General features: G+C 36.8%; 1 protein-coding gene and 1 pseudogene across 2 annotated transcripts; both read right to left on the reverse strand.

The window, feature by feature from the left end:
• Window positions 1-23: 23 nt before the first annotated feature.
• LOC112509418 (nuclear pore complex protein NUP1-like) lies at window positions 24-8,452 on the reverse strand. Of its 2 annotated transcripts, XM_025114364.1 has the most exons (10): window positions 8,132-8,452; window positions 6,153-6,199; window positions 5,107-5,222; window positions 4,505-4,712; window positions 4,056-4,358; window positions 3,872-3,970; window positions 3,070-3,783; window positions 1,922-2,445; window positions 1,014-1,804; window positions 24-782 (listed from the first exon to the last, which is right to left on the reverse strand). In XM_025114364.1, exons 1-10 carry the CDS (start codon window positions 8,382-8,384, stop codon window positions 283-285), a joined length of 3,555 nt encoding a protein of 1,184 aa, XP_024970132.1. In that variant the 5' UTR covers window positions 8,385-8,452; the 3' UTR covers window positions 24-282. The 2 variants fall into 2 exon arrangements, with proteins under 2 accessions (XP_024970132.1, XP_024970131.1); XM_025114363.1 differs by having other exon boundaries at window positions 24-1,804.
• A 1,319-nt stretch (window positions 8,453-9,771) lies between these two features.
• On the reverse strand, window positions 9,772-13,332 carry LOC112508630 (annotated as a pseudogene).
• Between the last annotated feature and the right edge of the window lie 2,995 nt (window positions 13,333-16,327).

The following is a 16,327-nucleotide window of genomic DNA, read 5'->3' on the forward strand; positions in this document are numbered from 1 at the left end:
TGCAAAAGATACAAGCCATATATGCATTATGACTCTGGATTGAAAAGGTCTTTATAACTTGTATGATTTTACAGGAGTACACAAAAAGATAAATAATGTGATGATAAAATTTGAACAAGTATCCATTCCTACCACAGCCACGGAACACTTCCTCCAAAAATGAGATATAACATTCTAATTACCACAATACCTGAAACCATGGAGGCTGCATAATCATGAAATGAAGAACGCAACAAATTGCCTTGCATCTCCCCAAAAAAGACCATCTTCCATATAAGCTCTTTACTTCCTCCTGTTCTTGCTTTTAACTCTTAAAATCCTTCGGCCAGACTTGTCACCCCCACCGGACCCTAACGAGAAACTTCCTCCGGCATTGAACTCCACACTACCAGATGCCTGAAAAGGATTCTGAGATGGTTGTTGATCTGTCTGGCCACCAGATGCCTGAAAAGGATTTTGAGACAGCTGTTGCTTTGTCTGGCCACCGAATTGAAAAGGAACTGTCGACTGTGTTGGGGTGGCTGAACCAAACATGAAACCTGGGGTGCTAGCAGGAGCTTGACCAAATGTAGGAATGGAAGGAGTGGGTGTTTGTGTAGTAGAGTCTTCAGCCATACTGTCTTCCATACTCATTTGATCGTTATTGTTAGGTGAAGCCGTGGCAGCTCCAAAAACAGGCGTCGAGCTTCCGAAAACAGATTGACCAGGGGAGGGAGCCAAAAAAGATGAATTTGTACCACCAGAAGCAGTGAATGAAAACATGGAAGATCCCGTAGAAGCACCTGCATTAGAAGTAGATCCAAACACAATAGGTGAACTGCTGGCAGAAGAAGCCCCAAAGGAAAACCCTGTAGATGGAGAACCAAAAGAAGAACCAAACGCAGAAGACTTTGGTGGCTGCCAAGCAGAACCAAATTTGGTGTCTGATGAGGCAACAGCAGAACTAGGGCCAAAACTAGGCGTCGAACTGAATGAAGAGCCAAATATGTTAGTAGAACTACTGGTGGAACTACCAGATTTGATCTCTGTCGAGGCAGAGGCAGCAGCAGCAGAACTAAGACCAAAACTAGGAGCTGAACTAAAAGCAGGAGCTGAGGAACCAAAAAGAGAACTCCCTGAAGAAGAAGAAGAAGAAGATGGCATGGCAGTAGTCCCAGAAGCTGGAGAGGTGGAGGAAGAGCCAAACTGGAAAGGCGCCACCTTTGTAACAGCAGTAGATGTCTGAGATCCACTGGTGCCTTTAAAAAGGGATCCCTGAGAGTGGTTATCGGTGGTTGCTGTAGCTGCTGGAGAACTGAACCCAAATGCATTTCCAGTGCTTGCTGTGGCAAAAGATGGGCTAGGAAAAGGTGAGCTACTGATGCTGGATTTTGGTTCCTTGTCTTTCGTAGGTGCCGCCAAAGCCGAAGTTGTTGAAGTTGCAGACCCAAAACCAAATTTGGGTGCTGGCTGAGGTGTAGAAAAAGCAATAGTAGAGGCTGAAGTGGTGGTGGTAGAGGATAAAGACAGAACATGGGATGAGCTACTACTGAAAGGCTTATTTGTGTTAGTACCAGAAGCTGTAAATGGAGACGAGGAAGCAAAAATTGATGGGCTTGAAGTAGCAGTCCCGTTGGCAATACTTGAATTCTTGGCTGGGCCTTCAAATGAAAATATACCACTTGCTGACGTCGTTGTTGGACTAGCAGAGGATAAAGATTCTGATTTACCAAACATAAATACTGACTTCTGACTGCTGCCATTATCATCTTTATTGGAAGCTGGAACTTGTACTAGATCATTCTTCGTAACAGAATTAAACAAGCTGCACAGCCAAAAAAGAAGAGAAAAAGGGACATAAGATTATTATATATGCAACAAATACATCATTTTCAACAATCACAATTGATGTCTGATGCAGATAAGCAAATAACTTCATTACCTGGTTAAACCAGGTGGTTTTGCATCTGGACTAGCATTGGTTTTGAATCCTGAAGGCTCATCAGCAGAAAAAAAGAATGATGGCATATTCTCAGCATTTTTAGTGCTTGTGCCAAATGTTGGCAGAACTGTTGGTTCCTTCGGTGCAGCAGCCGAATCCAATATTGAGGTTGATTGAGAAAACACAGCAGACTGCGTATTGCTACTTGATGGAGGCGAGGTAGGGAAGTTAAATCCCATCTTCTGCTCATTAACAACAGAACCACCAGGACGTCCCAAATCAGTTTTTGGAGGAGATATAGCATCATCAGTTTTTTTTAACACAGGCATTGCTGGAATTTTGCCAACTTCAGGTCCCGAAGTTTTAGTGACTTCAGGCAGTGCAGGAGTTTGATTGACTTGAGCAGGCGCATCAGCAGAAACATCCTTTTTTGCTACCACAGATGTTACCAGTTTCTTATTTTCACCCAATGGGACGAATGCATGCCCATTAGAATGGTTGTCTTCATCTACCTCAAAAGAATCCTTCACAAGACAAACAGAGAAGTAAAAAAAACCATGAAAGACTGAGGTAAAATAACAAATTAAACAACATTTCCTATCAAATATCAATAACAAGTCTAGTCAAAAAAGAGGAACTTTTTAATATACTTTAAGAACATCAATGGGATCGCCTTTCTAGATTGAACAGTTTTTCCCATCTGACAGTTTATATTTGTGGAATCTCAAAGCCTCAAAGTAAAACTAGTAGCTTTAACTTGTAATTGTAAGAAACTTGACAGCCAAGATGAATGATTGTGCAGAGCCATAATAGTGTGATTTGATGCGAAGGGGATATAACAGATAATTTGGTACCTAAGCTCCAATGGAGCTACAAAACCCTATCACGCAACTATCTATTTCCTCCTTGACTCCACTTTAGTTGTCTTCAATTTCTTTCTGGGAGGGTCAGATAAGACCAAACCCAACTGAATCAATTCACTTTAAGATAATTACTAGTCATTTAGATAAAACTCTCAAATCGGAAATGGGTTAAAAACCAAGATTTTTTTCTAACTAGCACTAGATAAAAACATTGACGAGTTGTTTGTAATTCCATTCTTTTTGTCAATTCAGAAGTAAAACACATAAACAGATTATGCAACCTACCTCGTGAGCACTCATCTGAAAAGACCGCTTCTTCTGAGGAGGTTCTGCTGGCAGCTTCAATATGGAATCTGTGTTTGTAGCAATTGGTGCATTATCTCTTACCACTATTGTAGAACTTCCATTCATTGAGCTCAGTACATTACGAGGAACAGCAAACTTCCTTGGGCCATTTTCTTCAACTTTGTCTTTGCTTTGAGAGGTTGAGGCACGAGCCTCAGGCAACCACGTGTGGTTCTGACTCTCTGATTTCTGATTAACCGGAGGGCTTGGCAGAAATTTTGGTGAATCAACTTTCTCTAGGCTTCCAAGAGCCTGGCCATGGATCATATTTGATGTCTGTTTAGTGGGCGATTTCTCATTTGTTCCAGCAAGCCTAGATCCTGAAGGTTTTTCTTTTGGGCTCAATCTTTCTAGTTGTTCCAATATTTTCGAAGCCATTTGAGACGACTTCGTAGGAACAGATGCATAACCTAAAATACGCTTGCTGGTCTCCCCATTTTCCTCTACTGTCTTAGAGACTTTTGGCTCAGGTTCATTCCTTAAAATCAGCTTCTGACTTGCTGCACCTGGTTGTTGAAGAGCACTTGAATCAAATTGACTTTTATGTTTTGCCAGAGAGCTTCCTTGTAATAGAAGATTAGCTTTCTGTCGAATCCTACGGACCGGTCCACCAGACCCAATATCATCAAGTACTGAACTCCTACGTTTTAGAGCCTAAAGCAAAATTTAAGAAGTTGGAAAAATTCACCTGCTAGCCAAAAGCATTTTATCAAAATATATACTTCATCACTAAAGCGCATACCGTCTTGCTTGATCCACTTGGCCCATCATGTTCCATAGCAGGTTGAGATAATGCGAGTGATGGTGACGCCACACCATGACCATAATCTGACTTCATTCCCTGAAAATGAAGAAACTATTACAATTCCACTTCATCAAAAAAGATATTGTTGAACATATCAAAAGATATCTGTTGTTCATCTAACCTTTTGGTTAAAAGTTGAAGTTCCCCTGTAATATGGTGTGCGTGCCATGTTATATATTGCTGATCTGCCTCGTGATCTCGGGGTTGTCAAACCATTTTCAAGACCCTTTGAGCTACCTGCAGTCCTCGGTGCAAGTGATGTGATAGGTGTTCTTGGGAAGACTATTGTGTTATTAAGTGACATCGACTCTTGTCTTGGTGCTTGACTGCCCAACCTCAAGGTCAATGGTGATACTTTGGCAGGCCTCGTCCCCATGTAAGCCTTCGCAAGCTCAGCAGGTGAGGCAACATCCTCTTCAAAGGCCTGAAGAGAGCCGAATACAAAATAAAAACTTTTTGGGTAGGAAACCTAAAAACATATGATACTTTCACAACGGAAACATGTCTTACAATAAAACAAATGAACACACACACATGCACAAAAGCAAGAGCAAAAGCATATTAACTCACTCTTGAGTTGGCACGAGGAGTCAAAATGGAAGCATGGAAATTTTCCCTATCCTCCACATGCTTGTTCAATGGGCCACTTGTGGATGCTTCAAGCCTCAAAAGCTGAGATGTTGTGCTGGGACGCTTTGATCCGTCCCCTTCATCGTCATCAGAAGGTGACTCGGTAGTTCTCGAATGCAGCAATGCTGTCAAACGCTCAATTTCCGATCTGAAGTGGTACATCACATCAGTATTTCCATCATTGTTCACAAATACAAAGATAGATGAGATATAAAAGGATGCAATCTACATTATATGGATTCTTCAAAGGCAAGAGAGCAAGGAGTGCGGCAAGTGGCACCTAACATCTCAAAACCTTATTTTCTTCATTCTTCGAAAAAACTTGAACTATCATTGGGTGACGTTAATTTTAAAAAAATCATATGCCAAAAATGCTCATTTGATTGGGGTTAAAATCGGCACCTATGAAACAAATTTGTTAAAAAGATTACCAACAAATAATGGAGAAGGCACTTACAAAGCCAAGGCACCAAGATCATACCTCTTAGAGCACAGATCACAACAATGTTTGATTGACAATTGGCTTAAGCAAAATAACTTACCGAGTAAAGGTCTTCTGTTTCAGCATATTCTCAAGCTCTGATATCTGTGGGGCAGCAGAGATGGTAGACAAATTCCGACCTTTGTCTGTGCTAGGTTCTGATACTCCAGTAGAAATCTTTGATCCAGGCAACCAAGAGAAAGAGAATCAAAATCGCAATGGTGGCAAACAAAGTAGTTAAGAACAGCAGAACTAAACAAATCACTTGGAAAGCAAATTCCATACACTCTTAAGGAAAAGGCATAAACCATAGAAAGTAAGAACAAAATCTACTCCCAAGTCCCACCTGCTCACTTTCGAACTTCAAACGTAAAGACTCCATGTAAATGACCACATTCAACGTTATATAGTCTAAGTAGTTAGCAAAAAAAGTTGTGCACGGGGAACAACCTAGAAGACAAGAAAAAATTATAGAAATTTTGTGAGAAAAAAGAAACAGCATGCTCTCCTAGAAGCCTCAATACTGCCTGTTGTTCCAAGCTGAACATCACTTGCATGATTCAACCAGAGATGAAGAAACCACTTCTTATATCTTACAGTCTCCAATATCAGAAATTATATTTGATGAGATCTCTAAATCTCCAAATAATATAAAAACTTGAGAAGCCATGGCATTCATGCAAAGTATGCCATAACTTGGATAACAAATGGATGAAACTTGATAGTAGAGACAACTACACAGGCGCCAGGATTTCTAGATGCATAAGCAGTGTGCAAATACAGTAGTATGGCACCCACCTACAAAAGTCTGTAAACTATTACCATGCAATTTGCTTAAATATTTAATACTAGCAATCATTTCCAGCAATAAATTAAGATTCTCAGATAAGCAGTTTGTTTGACAATAGTATCTAAAACAGATGTGATAGAGAGAGAGCGCAAAGACAGTTTTGAATGACAAAGCAACGGCAATATCATTATTTTGTGAACAGGAATTGTTATTAACCTTGTCCATGTAAAAATTGAACATCTTTGAAGTAAAGCATACAATTGATATGATTAGAAAGACATGAATGAGCTTGTGCAACACTGGAAAAAACAACTTACATTTGGACCTGCCTCCTGAAGCCCATTCCTTGGTTCTTCACTAGTCTCTGATCACATGGGAACTTTTGTGAGGGAAAAAGCATTCAAATGATATTAAGTGATGTGACATAAATAAATGCATAATATAAATGTCATGGTATCCACAGAAACAAAAAAAAGTAGTAGAGCAGAACTGGTCATTATAACTTCATATTAGATAAATGATCCTAAGGATTCTTGAAAATAAAACGGTTGTTGTTGCAAAAATATGGCACATCATTACGTAAAGAACTTGGTTGGTTGTCCATAATTAACTTGCCATGTAGTATGAAACAATAGAAATGCTTAAGATTCATTACCTAATATAAATCCTATGGTATGTAGTAATCTTAGTATATTGTAATGTGATAGTTCAATACAATTACAATGTAATCAACATAAATCATGAAGCTTCTTAGTTTCAGTTAAGGTTGAATGCATGAACCGAGATCAAATACCTAATCCCGATAATTATGAGATTCTAAATGCCCAATGATCCCTGCCATCGTTGCTCTTGGAATATTGACCTATTAAGCTAACAATTCAGCAAAAAATGACTTATATAAAAAAATATCTAACAGAAATAACTTAGAATTCTACATATATGCTTTGGAACTCAGAGCACGAAACAAGAATTTTCATGAAAATCATATCCTTCGTTACTGCTAGCTTTCTAGAATGCAAACACATAATTCTGCTAACAAGAAACTCCCTCCCCTAAAAGAAATTCACAATTACTTGGTCTTGGGCATTGACATTGTCTTTTGCTACTTAGCTCGTAAACATGCATGAAAACAGAAGTTCCACAACCTCTGCCTACTTGCCCAAAGTCTATATAGAGGTTCATAACATAATCCTTTTAGAGTATTTGTTCCATATATTAGGAGGGTTTATAAGTAATTTGTACTTACAAGAAATCGTCAAATTTACAATCATCATTCAAATTTCAAAGACAACACAGTCACAATCATCTAAGCATGTCAACTCACAAAGGTGCCGTATGAAAGGAGGATATTTATAATGGTATATATGCATGATTTTATTAAACTGTATGCTTATACATGAATTTTTTTATGTAACCCACTTAACCGAATAGGTTTGTTACTAATTCAAATTTCTATTACAAGTCTATCAATGTTAAGCCTGCCATGACACTTAAAAAGAGACCATAATAAGCATCAACTATGGCACAAATAAAATATACAAAAAATGAGATACATACAAAAAAACAAGAGGCGGTATTCTAATGAACATAAGATAGCTGATATGGGGATGGCATTTCCACTTGTCGAGATATTTTTTTTAACAAAAGATACAAGTAAAAAAACCATATTTCTTTGGTCCTTGAACCTAATGAAAAATGAGCAATGCAACGTCCAGTAGAACGTTATGTTTCTGTATCTAAAGAGACCAAGACCAGACCTTAGTGATTTCAAGGTACATTAACCAACATAACTATGAACTTAATTCATTAAAAGGATAGACTCTTCCCATCCCTGGAATACGACCCCTTTAAACAAAACAAATTGCAAAACAGGTCTAAGACCATAGCAAGTCACAGATTTCAGCAATCAGCAGCTCAACTAATACAAAACTAACACCCCGCAATTCTAAGTATATGCCGTAAGATAAAATATGTGTCTTTCTTAAGCCAGATTAAACTTAAGTCAATTGCAAAAATATAGCAACAAGACAATCCACCGTTATAACTTACAGTAAGATGATCCTAAAGATATGCCCTTTTATATGGTAAAATATAGGCAAAACAAAAACCTGAGCAAATAAAGGATTAGCAATAACCCAACCGACCAGAGCAGCCCTCAAATCACACGATACCGTATCTAATTCCGGCAAAGATCGCATAAAAAAGTCTATCAACATCCATATCATCCCGAAAATAAATTCAAGCCACAAGAAACTGGAAAAAAAAAAGTAATTTAATTGGAACAAAAGTGTTGAACCTGGAGGACGTCGTGCAGCAATAGAAGGAAGCCGCTTACGAAAAACGCCAAAGAGCCTATCGGCCCCCGCGTATATGAGTCTAGACGCGGGGTCCACGAGTTTCGCGAAGAGGCTAGGGCTATTGTTCCTGAGTGCGGTTGGAGGCCGATCGTACGGCGTCCCCTGAGCACTACGCCGTATAGGCCTCTTCCGAAACTTCCCCCCTAATCCCCCTCCTTGGTAGGGAGCCATTCCATCGCCCGACGTCGCCATAGGTGAAGCTCAAGCTGTCGAAAGAGGAATTGCGTAGAGAGAGAGAAACCTGAGCGGTGGAGGGAGAGAGAGAGTGGGAAATTAGGGTTTTTATCTGAGCGCAGACACAACAAACAAGGCTTATGGATTTATTATTAGTTTCATTCTTATTTAAATTATTATTTTTAAAATATATTGACACCAGGGAGCGTTAGAGAGAGAAACTGGGAAGCGAAAATTATGGTTTAAAGTTACAAAAAAGCCCCTTCAAATAATTTTATTTACATAAAAACCCTATTTAAATCTATTATGATCTCAAATTACCCTTTTGTTATGGTTCACAATTTGTCTTTAACTTTTTAAGCGGTTCTTTACGACTCGATTAATATTTTAAGAAGGGTGCCATCGTTCATCCACTATAGACATCTTTTTGCATCCATGTGCCACGATGGTTACGAAACATATAAAGGAACATATTAGGAAAGCAAATAAAAAACTACAGACATAAACGATGTCTGTATAAAATAATGTATATATATGGTGGATTCCTGCCTTAGACTATCTTTCATATCTCCACGCGTTCAAATCAAGTTCATATACCTGCCCATGTGAAACTGTCCTGGTTTTTCGAAACTTTATATTTCCCCATGCAATGTTATCCCCATAAAAAAATCTCAATATATCATATATAATAATGTAATTAATAGCTACTTTTGAGACTTTGTACAGTAATCAGTAACCATATTTTTTCCGATAAAAAATACAATTAAATCAAGAACAAAATCAGTATAACATTGATCACAAAAATGAGATGAAGTCATAGTAGAGGGGGTAGTATGTAAATTTGTAATCCCAAAAGGGTTTCCCTCCCATTAATTCCAATGGCGGGGAAGTTTGTTTGGTTAAAATTTATAACTAAAGCATATTTTCACAATTAATGTAAATACCAGTTTGAGAAGACACTAATTTAATTCTCACGTGATTTAATATTATATATTTTTTAAATTATTCTGTTGGCTTAAAAATATTACATAAATATACTGAAAATAAATTATCATTTAATTTGATATCTTTTTTTAAGTTGTTAATTTTATTTTTGGTATGTTTGATATTGAAATCTTTTTGCAACATTACCTTTATTGTGAAATAATAATATTTCTCAAATATTTAATATTATTTATTGGACTTTTCTGACTGTTATCTTCAAACTTTGTTTTGTTTTGAGGTACTTACAAACTGATTCGAAAGCAGGTTGAAATTGAACTAAATATGCTGATTAAAATTGTTAACTACATTCAACCCAACTTTGAGTAAAGCGCGGCTTTCAATCTGTATTGTTGTATAACCTTTTCGACAAAGAAGAATCATGAAAAACGAACACGAAAAAAGAACCGAAAACTTTATATGTTCAAAGTTTTAGTGCTTCTTTAAACTTAATACTGAAACTATTATCTAGGCTGTTCTTAGCACCGGTATCGGTATGCCCTTGCATCATGGGCACAAATTCGGTGTAGTCTATGTGTCCATCCTGAAAACCAGATAAACAACGAATAGGACATGAACGAAAATGTATGATTATTTATGTAATATTCATCATGGATAGTTGGTTCTCTAAATATTTACGGTTATTAAATAAACTTACATTATCTTGGTCAACATCTTGAATCAACTATTCGAGGTGAGCATCTATGCCAAACTCCTCACAAGCACGTTGAAACTCATCGGCAATAATATAACCACTTTCGTCCTTATCAAAGTAAGAGAAAGCCGCGAATGGATGATTTTCTTTCTCGATTTTATTCATGTGTAACGTTGTAGCAACAAATTCCCCATAATTGATTGTTCCACTATTATCGACATCTACCTGTGTTTATGATTCAATCATATTAAATATAGAAGATAGCATATGCAAACAATATGTGTTGGGTTCCGGTGAGAAGACAAGTTATGGTGGGAAGAGCAAAAAGGGATCTCCACCCTTGGATCAATCCTAATTGAAGATCAACACTAACGAGATATACATAGATGTACCGGATCAGTTCTCTTCTAAAGCGCAATTTATGGGTGGATATGAGATTAAAAGTGATCAAGGCTGGAGATCTATTATTCTATTCTTATGTTTCTCACCTTAACTATTTTTCTCACATGATCCTTCGTCGCAACAATATTAACAATTAAGCATAAGAATTTGATTTAGGTCTTACTGCTTGCATCAATTCATAGATCTCTGACTGTTTAAGGTTAGCACCAACCCTTTTCAATCCAACCTTAAGTTCATCAAAAGTAATTTGACCATTATTGCCTAAATCTATCATCTGAAACATTTGTTTCATCCCAACTATTTCTTCTTCTGATAACGTCTCAGTTATAACCTGCATAAGAAAACCACATCTTCAGAATTCCAAAGAAAAGTTAATTCCACGCCGTATAAACTCATCTTTATTCCAACAGGAAGTGATACACTTTGACTTTGAAGTCAATTGTACATATTTCAAGATCATAAAGGTATTTTGAACATAAATTATTCTATAAATTGTAGTAAACTGCTATGGTGATCAATGTAGTCAGAAGTTTTCTTAAAAAACTCAAAACATTGCGTTGGATTTTGAAGTTAAAAACGTAGCAAGTTTTTGAAACACATAAAGTAGCTAGCGGAAATATATGCACTTACTCGAACAGCCATTTTTCTTGAGTTTGTTCATGGCTGAAAATTGTTTCGTGCAACTCAGAACCGCAGAGTCAAGAGGCTTGTCTGGAGCCACACCGTCAACTTGAACCCAAGGATGGCCTGAAGAAAAACTAAAACCATGTCAACTCTTTTTTCAATTCAACTGGTTGAATATCATTGATATCATATAACACATTTATTAAATATTGCATAGACAGTCATTTTGCCAGTTTGTATTAAATCATGTACAAACTTTCCCAAAAAGTTGTTCGTAAAAGGATCTTATTTATAGAGAAAGGAAGCATTTTCTGTAAGCGTAAATGGTATTGTATATGCAAAATAGAAGACTCACATAAAATTTCATGTGCAGTTAATCGTCTGTTTGGATCTCGAACAAGCATTATTTTCACACGATCTTTGGCACCATAAAAAATGCTTGGCCATGGATCAGACGAGAAGTCAAGATCACCATGCAGGATTTGCTCAAAGATTCCCTGCTCCTTTTCTATAGACCAATGAGCAAATCATAATAACAAAAGAAAATTTTGTTACAATGAATTGATGATAATTGCAACATTTGATGTTACAAGTAGCTTAATAAAGATGTTTAATAGCTAGCCAAATGTCTAAAACACCCCTCAATAATGAGAAAATAGTGGAATCTTTTGTACCAAAATCAATAGCATCAATAATCTGTAGTGATGACAATCGGCAATAATGTAAATTTGGCATCAAGATTAGCCAAACGGGAACTAAAATTTGAAAGCATTGCGATTTTCATGGGATGGTGGGGCAACATATATAACTTCACGTGATCAACTACTCGCCAGCCCAAAACGAAGGAACCCCGCTTAATAAGATGTAAACGATCACCCCAGCACTTCAAACATCTGCTTCTGGACCATAATTTTTTGTCAATATTTCTGGTGCAACGTCATATGGGCTACCAACCACATCGTGAAATAATTCACCTAAAAAAGAAGTTAAAAGATTGTAACAACATAAATACATTTTCAAGAACACAACAAGAAGATCAAAGGAAAACGAAGGCAGAGAAACAATTGCATCTTGAAAGCCAAAAGGGTTATATGGTTCATTACATCAATTAAAAAGGGAATATTATGTGGTTTAGTTAACATTTAATACGATTCTTTATAGTTTCTCTTTTATTTTTCCGATACCATGGTGTACGGGCCTCTGGCTCAACTTATTCATGGAATCCATGTAAAGCTGCCATGGTGAATTTTGAGGCCTTCCAGCAAGCGCAAGTGACCATACAAAAATTGATCACTGTGGGATTTAAATATTAAACCAAATTGGACCGAGTTCTAAGCCTTGTTTGATTAGTATTATCAAATGTACAAATGATCATTGAGTTGTTTAGAGATGAGTTGTGTGGCTTTTGTCATGAAAAGATAGCTCCAAGTGTTCAAGGTAACATGCAATCAATGATCTAAAACAGATTGGATAGTTAATTAACATACGTTATATCCATGTAGAGATCTAATGTTTATACAATCTTAACGAGGGTGTAGGAAGGGGCTAATAATGAGTAAAAAGATTACCAATAAAGGATCAAAATTTGTATAGTCAGACCAAATTCCCAGGCTTCAAATCGCGATGCATAATGCCCAAAGAGTGGCATGCCTCCACAACCCCAACAATAGTTTTAGTAAGCTCAGCTGCCTTTCTTTCTGTGTAACGTCCACGTTGAACTATCCTATCAAAAAGCTCACCTCCAGCACATAAATCCATAACAAGATGAACCGCAATAGCATCCTCATACGCCCCTTTAATTGATATAACATTAGGATGCTCAGCCAAATGATGCATTATTTGAATTTTCCTTCTCACATCCTCTACATCATCATCAGTCAATAACTTCCTATTTGCAAATGATTTACAAGCGTATAGCTCACCTATAACTTTCTCTATACAAAGATATGTTGTACCAAACTGCCCTTGTCCTAACTTTTTGCCCAAAGTGAAAAACTCCTTCAAGTTGCCGGTTTTTCTTTGCAAGATTGAATCGGTACGAAGTCCAACACTTGACACCCGCTTCACCTGGTGGCCTTGTTTGGGTTTCACTTACTCTTGTTCTTGTTTCTTTTCAGTTTTAGGCATTGTCATTTGTTGTGGTGGTTTGTTTTGGGCAGGTAACGGCGATCGTTCTTCTTTAGCTTCTTCTCCGTTAGGGGTAGGTGGGGATTCCTCAGTTGATCAGGTTCGCTACATTGTAGCAGAAACTGATTGGATAAACCCATTCTTTGAAAAGCTTGGTCCAACACAAGTATTCCCCATCTATTCCCACACCCAAATCACTTCAATCACTTCTCAACAAACCCCTTTCTGATTTAAACATAAGGATCCAATTTCACTGCACTGGCTCGATGAAACAAAGATCTGTTCAACACCAAAACCCCAACAATGAAAAAGTCAAACCCATAACAATTGCCTCCGAAATTGTCAACTATAATCCAAATTCACGCATGAACTAAATTTAGCAAGAATCAATTAATCAAAACAAAAACAGAGTAAACAGAACCTACCCCTAGTTTATGTGAAATAAAATTCGCAAGATTAAACAAACTAATCAACCGATAGCAAATTTAAGTCAACGGGTATCTATGTAAGTAAACTGAACATCAATGGTAACAAGAATTGAATAGCTTCGATCATTCCATATACCCAAATGAGGAATCGAAATCGATTCTGACAAACAAACAAAAGGAAAAGAAAAAATAACACAAAGTCCCTGGTTGGTTTCAAAATCAATTGTTCTCAGTCGTGCTATGTACTAAACTGATGGAGTTGAAGAGTGAAAAAAGATCATACATATGAAGCAAAGGGTTGGAAGATCTCAATCAGAGCAAATAAGATCGACACTAACCAGTTAGCAATGGCGGAGAAAATTGAAACAACGTTGAATTATTCAGACAATTTCATTTTTTGTGGGTCTTTAATTAGCTTAAGGAAGTGAAGGAATGACCCAATATTATACTCTGTTTGGTTGTGAAATTATCGATTCACAGGGACACGAGAAATGTGGCGTCTTCTTCACTATTTGGATTTGTCGATCCCTATGGAATTTGTCAAAATGAGTTATATTTTATGTTACTTTTTTTCTCATATTGTCTTAATGAAAGTGCAACTCTTGAGAATCTACTTTGTCTTTTTTTTTTATTAACCTGGATATCCTGTTATGTGAGCCGACTAATCACATGACAACCACATGTTTTGCAGATAGCCCGGAGTCACCGCATCTGAACCTCTATGACCACAAAGGGATTTTTATTTCTCTTTAGATTTGAACTTGAGATCTCCTAATACGTTGTCTTTCATCCGTCCCTTTAAAATTATTGGTATAGTAGTTTATAGAATTGTAAAAACATGTTCTAAAACAACACTATTTCATAATAAAAAAATTAATCCATAATCAAATATGTAATATTTGTTTAGATTAAATTACAAATTTGATTCTAGTGGTTTGTTAAAAACAATACTTTTTGTTCTTACATTTTTGAAATTATAAGATGGTTATTGTGGTTTGTACAAACATTTGGATTTTGTCTTTCTTTCTAGCAACCGTTCAAAAGTTCCATTAAACGAGGGGCATTTTTGTTTTTTATCAATTTTTTTTTTGGTCTTTTACTCGATCCAATGTCTTGTAAGATTGAGCTCAGTTGTTCCTTTTGCATGCATTTGTTATTCAGACATAATAGAATAGAACATAACATAACAGTTGTTCTATGTTAAAAGCATCTCAACGAGACATAAAAAGTGGAATATTCTAAAATAAGTTGTTGTCATGTTAGAAAATTGTCAAATTGATGATGTAATAGGTTATGGGAGTTGTAAACGTAAAAGTTGGGTTTAAGTATAGGCTTAATCATTTGAGAACTTCAAATTATGTGAGATCCATTTTAAGCCACTCATTTAAGATAATTAGTATTATTCTTTAATTAACATTGTAAGGATAATTTAGTAATTTGACAACTCATGTATCATTACATTAGGAAAGTCATAATAATCGATTCCCTCAAGTTAGTCGGTCAATATTATCATAATAATGATTTTTTTTTTTTTTAAATTTGAAACAAATCTCAACCAAACCATTTTCCCTTCCCTCTCTGATCAACCATTCTCGTTCCTTCAAACTCCGATGAACATCGACGTACACAACAATCCTGCCGCTACATGTTTTTCTCCTATATCCCTCGAAGTTCCGATCAACCATCGTCACTGTCACCAAACTTCTACAAACACTAGCGTACAATAAACTTCGGACTTTCTTATGATTTTCTCCCCCCCCCTCTATACTCTCTCACTACTAATCAACCATCGATACCACTGTCAAACTGCGACAAACACTGGCATACAAAAGATTCCGACCTCCGCATGCTGTTGTGCACAACGGTTTTCTACACAAAAAGCAAGACAAGTGGTAATCATTCCATGAACTTATCTGTCACCCCATTTTTTTCAAGTGTCGTGACGTCATTCTTAATAATTTATTTCATTAACAAAATCCGAACTTATAGAAATTTCAAACATACACATAACATAATTCATTAAATAATTGTGGAATTGTAAAATACTTTAACGTAATCAATGTTAATTAAAATATCTAATCAAGGTGATTCAAAAGATAGACCCGTCTCTCTTCATTCAACTCGTCTAATGACAATTGACACCTCATATATATACATGTATAGTATAAGCTAAAAGCTTAGTGAATACAATATGATTTTTTTATTAACCTGGATATCCAACCCGCTATGCGAGCCGACTAATCTCAGGGCGACTACCTGCTTTGCAGATAGCCCGAAATCACCGCATTTGAACTTCCGTGGCCACAAGGGGATTTTTATTCCTCCTTGGATTTGAACATGTGATCTCCTTGTACTTTTGACCTTTGGAGTCAAGCTCAAACCAATCAGACACCACCCTTATGGTTTACAATATGATTCCATGACCACATGCACATATAAACAGTGTTTTAATGTATTTTGGTTATTATATTGTAAGTGAGGTATCGACTCGTCACTTTTCTTTACGTACGTGGCGTATTCTATGGAGGAGGACTCCAAGACCTCGGAATTGCAGGCCCTCCTTTTATGTCCACCCCACCCCGTACAGTAGACAAATATTGCCGAATCATTCTAGTTGTATACCATTTATTTGCAGTACGTGGCGTATTAAGCATTTGTTTTTGAAAGATGCTCACAGGACATATGAACACCTATTCCACTATGTGTGAACATTTATTTCTAAAAAGTGTTCCTAAGACCATGAA

The sequence above is a fragment of the Cynara cardunculus genome (assembly GCF_001531365.2).
Source record: "Cynara cardunculus var. scolymus isolate 2C chromosome LG 3, CcrdV1, whole genome shotgun sequence".
In the NCBI taxonomy this organism is placed as follows: Eukaryota; Viridiplantae; Streptophyta; class Magnoliopsida; order Asterales; family Asteraceae; genus Cynara; species Cynara cardunculus.